The 17,942-nt window shown below is 44.4% G+C and overlaps 1 protein-coding gene across 1 annotated transcript in view; it reads right to left on the reverse strand.

Moving 5' to 3' along the window:
• The window catches only part of DOCK5 (dedicator of cytokinesis 5), a 51,697-nt gene extending 35,691 nt beyond the window's left edge, over window positions 1-16,006 (reverse strand). Inside the window, exons 1-13 of the mRNA XM_010133087.1 lie at window positions 15,929-16,006; window positions 10,988-11,028; window positions 9,914-9,969; window positions 9,009-9,105; window positions 5,925-6,073; window positions 4,959-5,094; window positions 4,653-4,810; window positions 3,900-3,981; window positions 3,015-3,144; window positions 2,606-2,675; window positions 1,289-1,371; window positions 531-656; window positions 105-229 (exon numbers count right to left, since the gene is read on the reverse strand). Coding sequence (XP_010131389.1) covers window positions 105-229; window positions 531-656; window positions 1,289-1,371; window positions 2,606-2,675; window positions 3,015-3,144; window positions 3,900-3,981; window positions 4,653-4,810; window positions 4,959-5,094; window positions 5,925-6,073; window positions 9,009-9,105; window positions 9,914-9,969; window positions 10,988-11,028; window positions 15,929-15,938 — 1,263 coding nt within the window. The 5' untranslated portion in view covers window positions 15,939-16,006. The remainder of the gene's footprint in view (window positions 1-104; window positions 230-530; window positions 657-1,288; window positions 1,372-2,605; window positions 2,676-3,014; window positions 3,145-3,899; window positions 3,982-4,652; window positions 4,811-4,958; window positions 5,095-5,924; window positions 6,074-9,008; window positions 9,106-9,913; window positions 9,970-10,987; window positions 11,029-15,928) is intronic.
• Between the last annotated feature and the right edge of the window lie 1,936 nt (window positions 16,007-17,942).

Raw genomic sequence — 17,942 nt, forward strand, 5'->3', positions numbered from 1 at the left:
AGCTCCTGTTCACTACCGCACAGTTGGTAAGTAAGATCCCATGGCCTGGAGCCATCATCTAGCAAACCCAGCAGCCCTGGGTCCTCCTGCAAAGGCTGTCATACCTCTTGGAGAGTCCCATCTTCATCATGTACAGACATGGTGACTTCTACATTCTTGGGAGTCTTCTTCTTCCCTTTGTCAAACTCCCCTTGGATGAGGGTGACATAGATATCATTTCGAACATCACCTAAAATGCAGAGTGCTTAGTGAGCTCTTATACCCATACAGAGAGTTTTACAGGCTAACATTTAACAGCCCTGGGTACCGCATTATCCTTGTCTTCTTCCTAGCCTTCAATGATACCAGCTACTTAAGGAAGCTTATGTTTTCACTCCTTTGACAAAAAAAATAGAAGATCGGCTGGAAATGTTAAGCAAAATGAAAATGACTTTTCAGACAGCTTTAAAATAAATCTGCTTGTAGCAGGAATTCCAGAATTTCAACTGGCTCTTTCACTCCACAGAAGTGTAGAGGCAAATGGGACTTACCTGGAAGGATTATCTCAGGGAATCCCATTTTGCGAGCCACAGCAGTTGTTCTGTCTACAAGGTGGGAAAAATCCTTTTGAACCTGTGCTAGATCACCAGGAAGCAGTTTCAGAGAGACCCAAAGACCTAGAGCAAGAAAGGTAACACTTATTTACCGACAAAAAAGCATGAAAACATGAAAATTAAGCCTATGCTTAACAGAAAACGTCCTTCACGTGATCTCCATGCAACAATGCATTAAATATCCCAAGCTGGTTCTCACCTGCCCAGTTCTCTCTCTCCCTAAGGCTAAGGCCTCACTGGGCAAGTTGATTCTCTGGAGTAAAACACAAACTTTTCTGAGATGAATCCACTAGCGTATCTGAGTCAAGGCCAGACACAAGCATGAGCAGAAGAATCCAGAATAATGCAGTTTAAACCCAAAGCCATTTAGAACAATCAGCCATGGTCACTACAAAACAATTTATGTCCACATACACAGGTTTATCTCAAAAATATCACATTACTAGCAAAGAAGTCATCAGCTACAGAGCTCTTTTCAGAGGGAAGAACAGCTCCTGGTTTTATTTTTTTCTTTAGCCCCCAACGTGCTGGGGTGACAACCATCACAGAGACCACACGTTTGACTCAGGGAAGGTAGCAAACCCCCGGAAGCCTTGATCTCTGGATTTTCACAAGCCATCTACTCCCCTTTGTAAGCAAGGGGAACCCTTCCCAGCAGCAGGCTTTTGCTCCAGCTCCTCGCCCGACTGCTGTACCTTGCCCTTTATGATTCACTTCCTTTGCCGCGATGACTTTGTTGAAGACAGAAGTGAGGGGTTCATTTTCCCCAATCACATGGGAAGTTATCAGCGGGGACATGATTAGCTGTCGCTGTCTGATGTATGTTTCCATGGCAATCCTGAGAAGAACAACAGAGAGCGGGAAGCAGACAGACTACCATCAAACATCTGCTCTGCACCACGAGGGCAGGCCAACAGCTGACTGTTTTCCAAAGAAGTACTTTTTTTAAAGGATTTCATGGGAATTTTTTTCCTTCTTCACCTGCACAAATCCAGTGGAAATACATTTAAACTCACTCTAGGAAATACCTCACAGCACTAGCTCAGGCTTAGGAGAAGTAACACCGACCTGAGGATGCCCTGCACTCTCAGCAGGTAAGCTGAGCCCTTTCTTCAGGTGTGCCTCAGGGCTGTCCCCAAGGGACCATGTAGGTTAACTCCTAAGTTAACGTTAACTAACAGTTGCTGTGAGGTCACGAGAGATTAATTTATCCCTAGTCACAAACACATCTACTGAGCTTTGGATCTTGAACCTAGCTTCTCCTGTACTCTCACCACCAAACGGGTAGGAGGAAAAAACCCAAACAAACCCCCACACAATCACCTGGCAAATACCTTGTAGCGCCGTACAGCTACACCAGCGGATCGCTATACTGAGGACCGTGCACCACAGCAGAGCCTACCCAAGCAAGCTTCATTCTGGTTACTGGAATGTGCCGAGTAACCAGAGAGCAGGCAGAACGTGCAGGGCTAACTAGCATCACAGAACTGCAAAACACATTGGGGCTGAATTTCTTTCCCAGAAAGAGGGGGAAATCCCTCTCCGACTGTCCTCTGACTCAGCCTACAAGGTACTCTGGGAAGAAGCAGACAATACAGAGCGTATCAGTGACTAGGAGCTGTGTTCTCTGTGCTCAGGTGTTTCTGAAAATCCTGCTTCTCAACCCTTCAACAGTTTTGAAGGTCATGTCCCCCAGACCCCACAGCATTATTTTGCACTGTGCTCCTCTGTCTTGTCTCAGATGATACAGGTACCTGGCAATTTCAGTGGCATTGCCGAAACCCCATTAGCAATTTAGCCTCTCATGCAGACTTGTAAACCAAAGGAACAAAGGCTTCAGATGACTGACAAAAAATCTTTTCCTTCAAAGCGCTGACTGCCACCATAAACTAATCTATTTGTAGAGACCTTGGTACACTGCCAGGCTCCCATACAAATTCGTCCTTCCCCAAAGGATAACTGCTTTAAATAAGCCAGATACGTGATGAGCTCTGAAGTCCCGTACTTACTGCTGAAATGGAATAAAATGTTGCTTTTCCTCATCGTCCACCTTTCCATGTATGATATCAGTTATGTCCATCACTGCAATGACACAAATTCACACACGGCTTTGCCAGGTTGCTGAAGAATACAGAGAGCTTTGCCCTATCAGAACGGAAGCACCAACTGGGCAGGGTGGTATCTTTTTAAGGGGTGATAAAACAAAAAGCAAACCATAACAATATTTCATCTTCATATACAACCTTCATTAAAAGGCCTCAAAGGGTCCTCTATACAACTCAGTATCATATCAGCGTCTCCACGTCGAAGCCAGAGATGCCCACACTCAGAGGTTAGTTACAGCATTTGTTCCCCCGCTCTGAGCCTGCTGTCCCAGTCACCGGGCCGTGCTCTTTTCTCCACTGACCGAATCTGTCCTACCTGCCACTCCAAAGGGCCGCCGGAGTCCACAGGTATGCTTCTTCCCATCTTTCAGCTCCATATGCCCCACCCTCACAATCTGACACACCAAGCTGATTTTGGGTCTGATCAAGTCAGAACTGCTTAAATCCTAGAAAATATTTAAAATAAAGTTATATTAATCTGCTTTCTGAATAAAAGAAGACAGAGAGCACAAGACTTTGTTTGTTAGATTGTACACATATACAAAAGGAAATCTATTATTTTTTTAAAAGGTAAAACCTGCTCCCTTTGAGCCCCAGGAGGAAAAAACCCCTAAAACTACAAATCCACAAGCAATTTCCACACAGCGACTTCTAAACACCCCCTTACACTGATAACACCCCAGCAACAGTACTGGAAGGAGAGTAAGCGATGTTAACTGCCACAGTACTGGATCCTGATGACCAGACAGTTATTTGTGCCACCTTTGCTACTTGTCAGAAGTTATTCCATTCATGTGCAGTTCTTCCACTAACACCTTGTTGCAAATAACAAACTCCAACACAGAAGAGAAATCAGCAAAGCAAGGAAGTGTAAAATAAACAACTGTGACCTCAAGCCTAGACTTTCAGTATGTTTAGGCTCCAACAGAGAAGTGCTCAACAGGATTTTCAGAAATAAATGGGTGAGCAACACCCACTGACTGTAGTATTGCAACGTAATACACCTTTACCGCCGCTTTGGACTGACATAAACCAATCAACTTTTCAGCAGCATTTCTCTGAGGCCACCTATAACATACTAAGTGTCCATGAAAATATCCCATGTGACCCCTCTCTGCTGAATGAGGAGAGGGAAAGAACCCAAAATTCAGAAGTCTGCAGCATGCGGAAGAATTTCCAGGACGTAAATACAGTAACTTACAGTAAAGACTGCTTGAAGGTTATTTAGTTTCTCAATTTCTTTGGGCATCCCATTACTACCCCAACGAACCAAGTAATTTTCACTGCAAATAAAAAAAGAAAGCAAGAAAAAATGAAATCAACACCTGACACTCCCATTATCTGGGTAAAAGCTCAAAAGCATTTTGATATTTTAGGGAGAGTTGAAAAATTCTGCCAAAATCTTCAATCCCAGTGTGATTCTGAAGTGACTCCTTCGAGCGCAGGCAGAAGGCAGGCATGATGTGAGCAAGTATTCTGGGTTACACCCTCACAGAACTGTGTGTCTACACCTGATAACTTCGGTGGTGGAGACAGAGGGTGCCCGACACACGATAAAGCCCTTTGTATCTTCCCCTACTGGTACAAGATGCCCAACTCCTCCGTGTGAACTTGCACTCACCTGACAGCAAACTTCATGCATGCACATGATTTAAGAGGAAGCAATAAATCAAATGTGTAAGTCTAGTGACAACAGCAGGAAAATTAGGAACAATCTTGGATTTCGACTAATGGATCACAAAATGCCCAGCTTCAAGAAGGGGAGTGCATGGGCTCAGGACCTTGACTTCCTATCTCATCAGAAATTAAACAACCCCCTTCCAAATCACCACTGGGGCAGCAACCCACAGAACTGAGAAACTTGTCTGCTGGATGTTCCATTCTAACCTCTACGGCTTCTTTAGAATAACCACCGTGGTGACTAAATTGCTTATGAATCTACAAAAGCCCCTACCTGATGAACTTGGAGAGATCAGGATCATAGAGGCTCATTAACAGCTCTGCATCCTCTCCAATATTGCAGACAAAATTCTTGAAGTTTACATACAGGCTGTACGTGTGTGTGGTGTTGAACACGGGCTGCCCTCGGAGATCCAAATTCTGCTGCAGGGACTGCAAAGGAGGAGAGTACTTCCATTAAAAACAAACACAGGAGAATTCAGCTGTGCTACCAAAGCAGCACAATATTCTCCAGAGGAATGTAAAAATACAGCAGGTACTAGTTCCTTGAAGAGGCCAAAGCCAGTGACAGGAGACGTACCTTCTCTTCCTGGATCCTTTCATCAATTCTTTTGGATGCAGTTTCATGTGACTTGAAGAGAGAGATTGTGCTGGTTTCATCTGGGTCCAAGATGTTCCCATTGTCATCTCGTACCACCAGGTCCAGACCTAGGATCCTGAACAGTGTGCAAGCCCGAGGACAAAACAAACACCACAATATGTAAGAAGCAAAGGTGACTGGAAGAGCAAAATCCACGGATCAAGCTGCGGACTGCACTAGGCAGCCAGTGCACACCAGCTCCTTTCCCTGTGATAATCCCATGGCTGGTTTTCCCATCTCAAAGTACTTATCCCCCATTTTCCCATTAAAGGAAAAAGTAACTCTTCAGGTAAGTTAATTCTAAGATGGCATCTCCTTGGTTTCTGCTTAAAGGTATTTAAAACAACCCCAGTATGTATATCAAGCTTACAGATTGTGGCTGATTATTACTCTTTGCCATAAGCTTTCTGCTAATTGACTTATGTGACCTGAACCAAGTCTGACAGGCAGATAAATGAGTTCTGGAGACAATCCCTGTCCTGTACAAACCAATGAAAGGTGGAGTTTTGGTGCCTTACAGAATCATATTAACTCCGTTGCTGATGAAGCAGTTTATTTCAGCACCAGCATCCAAACCCTGGCTCCAGCTAGCCAGGCACAAATTGTGCTCCCTGGGAAAGGCCACCACGTGCCAGCATTTATGCAGAATGAAGACAGGTACGGTTTCCTGCCAAGTCAAAGAGACTGCTGCCATATGAAGAAGCAACTGCCACATGCCCACCCGCCAGGCTAGTCACAACGTGATGGGGACTGAAAGCTCTAATTATCACCCTTCCAAGGAAAATGTAAGCCTGATTCAGAGTCCCCTTGCGTGGTCATTTACAGCATTACAGCATTAATAGCCATCTAGAGCATTTCCTGGGATCTGGGATTCTCCCCTGCCTCCAGACATAGTTTGGAGTTTACCTGTTGCCATAGTCAATCTTAGCAGTGACCTTCTTCTTGAGCTCAGCTAGCTCATCTTTGGGAAGGGTCCCGGACAGTATCTGCGACCGCCATTCTATCAGGCTGTAAGTCATCTGTTGGACGTGCCGAAACTGTGTTGTCTTGTTATCCTACAGGAAAAGGGGGACAATTTTAAGCTGGAAGCGATGAGCTCAGCAAGCCTTCTGAAATGTACTCAACTGAATCTGTCATACCAGTTATATTTAACTAAAAATATCTGAGAAACGGGCACTATGTGACACTAAAGATTAGAGCCATGGAACAAATGCTCTAACGCTTTGCTCTGCCAAGGCTTAAGTGTCTCAAGATTCAGGGTCTCCACCTTTTCCTCAGGACATTATTTCAGAACAACCTCAGACAAAAAAACCTCTGGTGTTTCCCAGCCCTTGATTGCTGCTGTGATGGACGATCTTAAGAGCACTCCTTGGTCTCGCACAGAACTTAATGCAGTGCAGTCCTGATCCATCCCATGCTTTTAAACACTGGCCCAGCAGTAGTTGCTCAGAACCCACCATGCCAGAGGTTCTCCAGGAAAGCAATAAAAAGATCATGTGACTGGATTCCCAGGCACCACCACCCCAAACTACCCAGGTACTCCCTTGTGTTTGCTGCAGTCACTGCATTTTCAGCTTTTGCTATGAACGCAGCACCTGTAATTATAAAGCACTGACTGAACAGGACATCCAAACCTGCTTAGTGAAGAGTGTCCTCCTGCCATTTCTACTGTTATCATCTTTAATGAACGAGAATACTTCTCGTGATATTTACTGGTTCCACCCTAATACATTAGTCACACCCCCAGACACCTCTCTGCTACAGTGGCAGACTCCGAAGCTGATGTAATTAAAAGATAGAGGCAACCCACTATATTTGCAGCACTACGTGATTAGATAAGTAATTATGCCTTTAAAAGTGTCAGCTAAACTATTTGTACCATTCAAAAGGAAACCCAGGGTTCGTCCTCTTCACCACCCCACAGTGACCCAGTTACGAGGATGACTCTGACTTGCACTACCAAGCGCAGCTCATTTTCAGAGGGAAATGCCAAAAATCAAAGGACATTAAACTTTAATTTACTGGGACAAAGTTTATGGTTATGCAGCTCTAAAATGACTGTCGAGAGATTTTTGACTGCATCTCACCCACCGGCTAGTGGGAACTGGCCAATGGGATATTGCTGGTACACTCAGGCAGCAGCTGACGAGCGCCGGTTCTCTGTATCGAAGCTGTTAATGTTTAACTGTGAGCCCCAACTGCTCCCACACACCAGAGAGACTCTTTTCAATTATTTCCCCATTCTGGTCTCTGCAAAGAACACGAACGATCTAAACTACTCACAATTTGTCCCCTGAGAACACAAATCTAAAATAAAATAAAATAAAATTAAAATCATACAAAACAAAAAATACATTGTCTCCTTGGCTTGGGTGAGCGCAAAGGGGTGACAGACACTAGACGAGTCTTTTGGCTCTATGGGGAAGATTCATATTAGCGACATATTTAGTAAAGATAGGGGAAAAGAGTGTCCTTGACTGGCATAAAAATCATTGCAAAGAGAAGGCAGCCCTTGTTAGCTACCGGGGCAATGCAGGGCAGATCTCGCGCTGACAGCCGAGTCCTCTTTGCTGCAGCTGACATGAGCTAACTCCTCTTGACTACACCAAGGTGAAACGCTCAGCCATTCGCTGTTTACTTTGCCGTGGAGATACGCCCACTGGGGCCATGCTGAAAGACACAGAAACTGAGGGAAGGAAATTAAATACCACTAAATACTACTGAAGAAAAAAAAATCCCTTGTATTTTCATTTTCTCTTCATTTTCTCCTTCCTCCTTTAGCTTTTTTTAAAATACATATTGCAGGGGAAAATAAACTAAACTCAAATCCATTTCAAACCACAACATTTTCCAAGACTATTTTAAGACTTATATTGGTTAAGCCCAGGAACATGAAAGATTTCTGCTCTTAAGAAAAAGAAGATTCTGAGGCTAGGATCCTGAAGTCATTCAGGAAAAAAAAAAGCCAGGAACAAACCTCTCTTTTCTCGCAGTAATATCGCATACAGCTTCTCATTAAATTAAGAGGGTGGAACAAATTCTTGTGGTTTTGTGGTGCACAAACAAAACGTACTTGTGGCCTGGTGAAATTGTCAGTAGGAAAGCTGGCTCTGACAATGGTTAGAGCTAATTTAAAACCGTTCTCTCATCTTAATTAAAGTCTCAGAGCATGTACTACATAGGCCGAGCTCACTATTAGCCAAAGAAAAATCAAGTTTGACTCTCTTTAATGTGCCTTAAGAATCACCTTCAGAAGGCGGCAAATCATTGTGAACTCCAGTTGTTTCTCTGAGCAAGAATGCACCTACCTCAGCAAAACCACCACATCCACGCACCACCTTGGCTTCTGGCTTTTCTGAGGTGACTACCAATCAGATTTAGTAGATGAGAGGTCTCTCCCCCATCCTACTGAGAACTAAATGTCATTGTGACTTCTGACAAAGTCACGCCTTCCGCCACCACACACGGCCCTACTTCTCTTCCCACCCTCTGTCTATCTTGCCTGTCTGAGCTGCAGGCGCTCTGGGGTGAGGACAGACTGTTCTGTTAAGTCCCTACAACACTTGTAGAAAAACACAGTTCACACTTGCTAAGGGTTCTGTTGAAACAGCATCATGGTTCCTCCCACAGCTGAGATATCTTGCCCTCAGACAGGACAGACAAAGCAGGAACCCGTATTTCCCCGGGTGGCTCAGGCGCAGCCCCGACCAGCTGACTTGTGCCAGTCAGAGCTTCATCAGTGCTCTGTCATCACACAATTAGTCAAGTGCAGCGAGCGTGAGAGCAGACTGAACCGCCGTGCTGGCCGTGATCACACAGCCCGCTCAGTGGAACGCAGGACAGATTTAGCCTCTCAAAACCAATTTTACAATAATCGCAGCTTTACAATTCTGCATAAAGTTCTATTCGAAGTCTTAAAGTTCCCTGCAAAAAGCCCAGTCTCGTATCGTCTAGGGTCAGGCAGTAGAATACCGGCCACTGGAAACTTACCACATACAGCTTGTGCCAGATAACTGCCCACTCCCTCAGGGTAGAGGTGAGTTCTTGTCCAAGGGGCAATTCACTTGGAATCACTGTTTCATGCTGTCTGGAGAAACAAGGGCAGAAGCGAAGCGGTGTTACACTAGAGATTAACACTTTGTAGTCAAACATCCTGTGGTGATAAATGTGTCAGTGGAGATTTCCAGGGCTCGATATTGACACAGTTCACTCACAACGCCAAGACTCTGCAGTTGTTCAACTGGTTCAAAAACACAAACACACACATTCATTTTCCGTTTTTAACGCAAACGCGTTTCAAGGTTCTTGCACTCTTGTTCTTCTCAACGGATGAATGCCAGAAACACACTAAACAGCAATTAAGTTTGGAAGAATCACCATTTGCAATGGTCACTTGGCCACAGTTAATAAATTAAAAAAAAAGTACTTTCTAAAGTCTCTTCCTTTGCAACTGCTGTTTTCCTCTCACTATAATGATCACAGAATCAGCTCTAAGATTTGAATGAGGAGTCATTTCCTTAAATGTTTTCCAAGACAGGAAGGAATCCACACTCCTGCTGGCTACTTGGCTGCGAGCAGGAGTCTGTTATGACTTGCAGGAGTCCCCAGAGGGGCTAAATGCAGCCTGACTGACCCGCCTCACTACTAACTTGTCTAGCAGAGCTTTCTCATTTTTGCAAATGGTGTTCTCCTGCTCTTATGTCTACAGCTGTTCTGGTTGTAAAATGCTCGGAAAAAAAAGGAGTTAAGCGGCTCTACAAGTCGAGTACTGGTGCTGAGCCCTGCTGCAGACACAGGCTAGCAGCATTCACTACAACCACCACGTTTGTTTTTCAATGAAACATCATTCCGTTGGTTTTGCTACCAAAAGTACGTCTCAAGAAGCGCCGACCTACCCCCGGTCCTTCACAATTGCTTCTTTTAAATGGATATATGTTTCTGGGAAAATGCCCTAAAAACAAATACAGAAATAAAATAAATAAATTGCACCATGGGATGTGAAGTGACAAAATCATAGTCAACAGAGAGCAGGGGAAAGGGGCGAGATCAGCAGAACAGTAACTGTGACTGATGTTTACTGTTCACCTGGAACAGAAACGGGCTAGGTGCCCCCGTCCCAGCGTTGCAGGGAAGAGGACAGTAAGGAGCACTGGGCTGAACGCCCGAGCACTGCATTTGACATTAGCACCTCAGCGAAGCCCATGCCCTGTTTCACTGTAATGACATTCATCTTCTCGTGTGAAATGTTGTAAACTCTTGCAAACTATCAGTCATGCTCATACATGTTTGCTACAAAATATTCTTGGGAGTCATTTGTCAAGCTGCCGTGGACCTCTGGTTCTCTAGAAAAGCTCAGACCACATGACAGCACCTGTAGAAAATCACCAGTTCCAAGCTTCCTTTAAGAGAAATCTTCTAGGAGCGCTGCAATCCTTTCCTATTTTCTTTTCATTCCTTTTATTTCTGAAGAATGGAGGCTGTGAAGGATGTTACCACATGAGAGGGGCCAGGATTCCTACGGGAAACCAGATTCCCATGGAGTTTTCAGGCTGGTTTCACAAACCGCAGGAAGTTTGGCCAAGGTGCACACATGCATCATTTCTGGAATATTTTCCAAGTCAGTCAAAACTCTGATCTTACCATTACACGCAACTAATGCTGGATGCGAGTAGTTCCAAGCCCATAATAGCACAGCAATAAGCTAGTGTACACAGATCTGCAATAGCCCGTTCTGCTAGTTCCAACTCCGTTCCACATGCTAACAATGGAGGAGCACCCAGGTGATGGTTCCGAAACATATAGCTCACGGGCATTTATTTCTACTGCTAAGGAAAAGGACAAAGTGATTGGGAAACCTGCACAATGTTGAGACAAGAAATACAGCGGAAGCATAGCAGGGGGTGCAGCACCAGATGGGGTCTGGCAAGGCATGAAATAAAAATCGGAGGTACTGAAAAGTGAGGTCATACCTTCTTAGATTTATTTCGGAGTGTGTATCCGCGGTACCAGCCTGTCAAAGGGAAACAGAACTATTTAATATTTTCCTGCCTACAGCAGTTAAATACACGTTGTTGTTCTCGCCACGTTTCTACAACATAAACGTATTGATCTTGCTCATTTGAGACATACCCCTGCGAAGTCGCCTCTGCTCTGGTTGTAGGAGGTTTGGTTCCTATGAGCAGTGTAGCAGGGTGCCCCTTCCTACCAGGACCTGACACCCTCTCTTCTGCTCTGCACATCCAGTTGGGTTGTACTGGCAGGGCTCAGGGGAACGGCAGGCCTCTCCACAATTTCAACGCGACAATCCTTGTTCCATAAAGCTTGCAAGTTGTACACACACAGCCACTGAAAACATCATTCCAATTGCCAAGGCTCTCTGCGACCCCAGCTCTCAGTTAACCCCGCTCCCAGAGCCACCTTTTGGGACACTTCTCCTCCCTACCACGCAGAAACACGGAGGGTATAGATTATGGTCCATAACGCATGGACGATGCTCAGAGCTCTCCACACAGACAGCACTGGCAGCTTCAGGAAGGCAAAGGGATTTAAGGGAATAATCAAGCAAAGAGAGAGAACTGGAGGGTGGGGCTTTGTTCTTTTGTTGGGTTTTTTTCCCCACATATTTATATGTTTACATTTAGAAGGTTCCACAAAGAACCATGGATGTGAGACTCCTTGACCATAAATTAGAGCATAGAGTGGATTTTCTGTTTTGTTGGGTTTTGGAGGGGTTTTTTGTTTGTTTTTCGGGGGGGTTGGGTGGTGGTTTGTTTTTGCTGTTTGCTTTGTTGGTTTTTTTTTTTAAGCACAGTTTTGCCCCCTTTCTCTAGCAATGAGAGGGTGAATCAGCTGGACCACATAAACTTCCACACTCCTGTAGTATGCCAGAAGGAAAGGAGAAATCCCACTCCTTCCACAGGATGAAGATTATACATTGATCATGGACTACTGGATAAGGTACTGGATTAGGGATGAGAAGCTTTAGGTTCTATTTTTATCTAAGTTGTAATTGATTGAGTGGTGAAGTACAAGTTACTTAGGGGGCAATACAAAGCTCGTGGAATTTAACAAGAATATTTCCCCAAGGATTTCAACTCCGTTTGACACAGCATATGCCACAGCTTCCTCATACTTACAACGGCCTCTTGGCGTTAACCACATTCCTGTAAAATATTTTGCAATCGTTGCACAAAAACATGTTGTCTCTTATTATGCAAAACTACTTCAGCAAACACCTCACACAATATTTTAATTCTGCTCCAATTGCCAGTAATCTTATCCATCCTTTTAAAAGGAACAAAAACTTTTGTCAGCGGTCAAGTGATTACTGCATTTCTGCTTAAAAAAATCCAAACTCTGCCTAAAGCTTCAGAGGAATGACAGACTATTTAAGGGTTTCCCTTGAGTGTTTTCCTCAAGCAAAGATGTGCTAAGCGAAGGAAGGCCTTTCAGTTGAAGATGACATGGCAAATTCCAGCTACTACACCACTTTCACACTGAAGCCTGATTAAGAACACAGCGATCGCAGGCTGAGCCTGGCAAACAAATGTCATAGAGTTTGGGGGTTGGTTGGTTTTTTTTTAATGGAACATGGGTCCTCAATTTTACTTTCATTAAATGGATTTTTTCAGTACGTAAAAGATCAGGAAAATCTAAGAACAATTATTCAAATTACAATAGTCTAGACGATGAAAAAGTTGTACACGGTGATGCAGGTCACAAGGTCACCTTAACCACAAGGTCCTGTTCCTCTTCCACAGCAGTGTTCTCTCTCTGTGCCACCGTGCACCACTGCACCGTACTGAAACAAAGCAAGGGATTGCTCCGCTACCTAGATGAAAGACCTAAACGAGGAACAAACTCAATGCAAACTTATTTTCCTCAGGAGAAGAAACTGGTGGGAATCATGGTATGCGAGTACACATGCCTCCTATCCACTAAGTGGCTTTTGTGGCTACCTCCCACAGCTTGCATGAAATGGTAACGTATACTGCATATTAGAAGAGACTGCCCTGGACAAAGATGTGTCCTCCCCAGCTCACTACTCAAGGACTGATTCCCAGAGCGTAAACCCTGCACTGAAGCAGCCTTTGAAGTATCAGACACAGTAAGTTTCCTTCTTTTCTTGGATTTTGCAGCAGTCTTGACAGTATTTGGCAAGCGACAGGGTAAGAATGAGCTGCTTATCTTCTTATCAAGTAGAAGTAACTGTGCACCACGACCTCATACTCTGCTGCAATCAGAGAGGCAGAAAAAGAAGAAAATACACCTTGCTTTGCAGTTCACAAGAGTGTATCATGACAAAGACACCTCAACTAATAAACCCATGCCTTGCTTTGCAGGGATCTGTGCTTTAAAGGGAAGGTAAGTCTAAGAAAACAGGCATCCTCCAGATCTTTGTGTATAATAAATACACCATGGGGTTCCAAACCATGCCTGAAGGCCACTAAGACATTTCAAATGTTACTTAAAATCAGACTCAAAGTAAAACCCTGAATATGCACATTCAGTCCTTATCTACAAGGCAAACTCCGCTTACAACTGCCCCTAACGGCAGACCGACAAGGACGTGGTAGGCCACAATCTTCATTTTCCTGGACCGAAGGAAATGCAGTCTAGACTGCAGAGTTACTCAACCCAACAGCAAACAGCTCACAGGCTGTCCCTGTACGATTCGAGCTGCACTGGACACCAACATGTTAGAGCTTGTACTAGAGATATTTGAAACCCTTAGCTCGAGCTGCTCAGTCTGTGGTTTCAGCTCTGAAGACCTTCACTTCAAAGCTGTCCAAGCTGAAGGGAAAGCCACATGACATTGGGAGTCTGCGCAGCACAGAGACCTGCACCAAACTGCACCCCTACCTCTGGCTTCCACTTTAATTCACTCTCTGCTTCTCTCACAGCTCCCCCAGCAGCTCAGCTCTATCAGTGTTATGTCTTGAAGCTATTTAGCCAGTTGCGAGTCAGATAACATTTGCTGTTACACCAAAACCCAGCACAAGCGCCAGCCTCACTGCCCCGCTTTCAAGGAACAAACTGTGCCCTTCAATGCTTACAGACAGAGCGGAGCCAGCCAAAACCCCAGATGCAGGATACAAAGTGATGGCTCTTTGATCCAAAGAGAGCCTTCACTGCCCGTGGCTGAGGAATGAATAGCTGCTGACTTCAACTGGGAGAAAAAAGGAAGCATGTTCTAGATGACTGACACAGCAGGAAGCAAACAGCCCTGGTAACCTTCTGGTAACTCACAAAAGATGCTCCAGTGCATCCAGAGGAAGGGAACAATAGCGAGGAGTAGGTGGTGCTCACCATTAGGAGAGCCTCTGGACAACCCCGAAACACCGCCCCGAATGCCCTCAGGAGTGTTACTGACAGCCTAAGGAATGCCCTCAGCCAGGAGCTGCAGGGAGAACTTACACCACTGAAGAAAAGGGCTTCACAAGGCATCGCTGAGCCTTTCTTCCTGCACAGCCAACATCCTGGTTAAACAGAACTGTCTTCTAAATTGAGACTCACGTATCCAGATAAGAACAGTGATTAGTGAAACAAACCCCCACTTCTATCAGCCTGGAGGTGTAATTACACATCGTGAGCATGAGAAGAAACAGAAAAGGCTTCTTCTGAGAACACTAGCTCTCAAAACCACAACCCATGGGTATCAGGAAAAAAAGCTGAAAGTTAGTGACCCAAAAGAAAGAAAAATAGATACAGTAATAGATACAGTAAGAGAATTGCCTCCCAAGCAGCCAGAATATCAGAATTTGAAGCTTTTAAGATATATTTTGGTAAGTACGAGACACATCTTCCTCATGGGGGAATTTTCACCCCCACACTCCCTTTGCGTTGTGTCTTTTTGCAAAACCAGATCCCAACTTTTCCCTCTCTCCCGCCCCCCCCAATGCATTCACAACTATCACGTACATCGGTGTAAAAACACACATCAGCAACACAATCTGCTTTGACATGTAGGAACTGGCTGGCTGTTCCCAGTGTCAAGGTCAGAGAGAAGTGGAAAGAGAACAATTGGCCAAGAACAAATTGCTGCTCCCAGCAGAGACACTGAAGAGTTTTCGTACACTGAGTCTTTTTCAAACTGATGCTGCTTGTGAAAACGATAGAATTTATATTTTGGAAAGAGTATTTAAATTTTGGAGAGCCTTCCAAAGGAAGCACTGGCTGGAACATTCTGTAAAATAATTAAATGGCCCTTTTCCATTGCTAGTATGAAATCTGCATCGCGCAGTCTTGTTTAGTAAGTGGATACGAAACACACGAGTGTAATTTTCATCTTGGTTAAATATAGGAATTTTGTTTTCCTTCCTGCAAGGCACTTTACATTAAGGTATGTATTACAAAAAAAATTCCCAGTGAAGCACTGGGAGAAACAGCCTAAAAAGGGCACAGAGGATTTCTAAAATATAACACCAGTTTGTGATACCATGGCTTAAATCAACGTTACCTCTGGAACAGTCAGACCTGCTCTCTCCTGTTCTTTCTTCCACTGCCGCCGTTGTCTCAGATCAAAGAACGAATTCAGGTTAAAAGCTACTTTTTAAAACATTATTATTTTCCAGCTGGATCAGTTCATCACAACTACAGAAACGCTTGGCCCGGTACGAGGAGGAGCCAAAGTAAACAGGTATGGTGTGAAAAGAGGAACGTACAGCCACAGGTAAGTGCTCCTCACCTCGACAAGGAGCAGTGCAGACATGATTGCTGCTTCTCTAGTTTGTGCCTTTTAATAAGTAAAGTGCAGACAGCAAATACTACATCACAAGCCTTGCACTTCTGGTCACATCAGAAGATGAAAATCTAGATCTGAAACTTGTATTTCTTGAAAAAAAATCCTGATTTATAATTTTTGCTTTCAAAAACCACCGTGAAGTAGTTGGAAGGGATCTGTGACCTACCTTCATACATCTCCAAAATGTGAACGGTATCGCCAACTTGCAAGGAGAGCTCCACATCTTGGGCAGCATCATAATTGTAGATTGCTAAAAAGGGGAAAAGGGGGGAGAGCGTGATGAAAAACACACCCGTGAAAGCCGTGAGGTAATCAGAGTTTGAAATCTGGCATCACAGCAACTGTCCAAGGCAGAATATGCTTTTGAAAGAGGACGATAAAGTCACTAAGCTATCCTGTGTATAGAGCACACTGGAAAAGCAGGTAGTGTATCTATTTCCAGATGCTACCAGCAGCTCCTGCAAGGATAAGAAACATTATTAACAGCCAACAAAATCTGTCTTTTACCTTCAAGAACACAGATGGGTGACGCTGTCTGAGGAAGCTGACAACCCGCCCAGCAAAGGTCACTATCACCTCAGGCAGAGGGTACGGATCAATTAGGTAATTGTCATTTTTTATCAGCATTTCACAGGTCTAACTGCAGCGCAGCACACACGAGCACTGCGAAACAGCCTAAACTGGCCATCAGAAGAAAAATGCCGCTATTCGATCCTAACTGCCTCGGACTATTTGCTGCTGAAGGCTCTTCCCAGACAAGAACCAATCTTAGCACGAAAACTTGAGGTTCTCTGCAAATTTAATCCCTCCCAAAGACAAAGCTAATCTGAACACTTATCGGATTTCCAGTGGGAAGAGGATTAAGTCCAGAAGCTTCTAAACTGCCTTTTCTCTGGAACTTTTGTGAGGCGCCCAGATTCACTGGGCACAGAAGCAGAGCCCTCCTTAGAGCTGCTGGAGGCTTGGCCAGAGGAGAAAGTTTAATCTGAATTTGCTTTCAAACCAATGCAAGTGAAAAGGCATCAGGCAGTCCGGAGAATGCTTTGCTGTGGTTCAATGACTGATCAGAACAGATCACTCCGCTACCAAAATGAGATTATCTACCTATCTATTTATTTATAACACTGCTTTAAGGACAGACACATCTTAAATGCAGCAGTGCAATCTTCTCACACACACCATATTCACGTAGCCAAATCTGTCCCCTGAGCAAATTCATCAGTGAAGTAAGCACAATATCTATTTTTAAGGCAGCAAATAAATACACAAACATTTTCAGTGGCTTTAGGAAAATTCTCCAGACTTCAGAGGATTTATGTTTGAAGAACACTCTCTGGAAAATAAATAAATAATTAAAAAGTTGAGCTCTTATGTCAGGAAATTCACATGGAATGCCTATCCTTTCCGTCAGGATGAGGTATATTGCCTCCTGGCAAGGAGCCAGCATAAACAAATGACTATGGCTTACCACACCGGAAATTCGCTCACATATACTGGCTTTCTTTAAAATATTGGAACTATAAATAATTCCACAGAAGTAGGCAGTATCCCTGCAGTATCCAAAACAGACCCTGCTGACACACAGACACTTACTTTCTTATGCTGCAGAGTTTGCTCACAAGGGGCTTAATTCCCACCTCCCGTCACTCCGGTGCCCGCTGGGCTGCGCACAGAGCGTGCACCGAACCCATCCCATTTTCCAGCAGGTTACAGGAATGGTGCGGGACTTTTGCTCCCAAGGCACTAAACTGCTTCAACATCTAGTGTCCTCTCCTTCTCCGCAACAGTGTTGTAAGCCAAGATATTAAACACTGCCTTGGTGATCAGGATATTCAGTTTAGATACAGAACAGGCCCGAAAGTAAAAAACCCATCAACATTTTTACAGAAAAATCTGGATTATGTTTATGGCCAAAGAGAAACATGAACATACACAGGAGCAGGTCAGAGCAATCCATTAAGAACTGCCTTGTACTGACAGAAGAACTGGTTAATATTGTATTTGATTCTGTTAAAAAGAAACCGTTCTGCCAGATATAGAAAGTACTTCTGCAGGGGTTTGCAGAGATCAGCACCTGAAGGAAAGATCCTCCCTGCGGCCGTGCCTTCTGCTGCGGCCGACCTGCCAAGCCACTAACGCTAACCAGGGATGTTGCAATCCATTCCTTGGATGAGACATCT

The sequence above is a fragment of the Buceros rhinoceros genome, unplaced genomic scaffold, assembly GCF_000710305.1.
Source record: "Buceros rhinoceros silvestris isolate BGI_N320 unplaced genomic scaffold, ASM71030v1 scaffold20173, whole genome shotgun sequence".
Taxonomy (NCBI): domain Eukaryota; kingdom Metazoa; phylum Chordata; class Aves; order Bucerotiformes; family Bucerotidae; genus Buceros; species Buceros rhinoceros.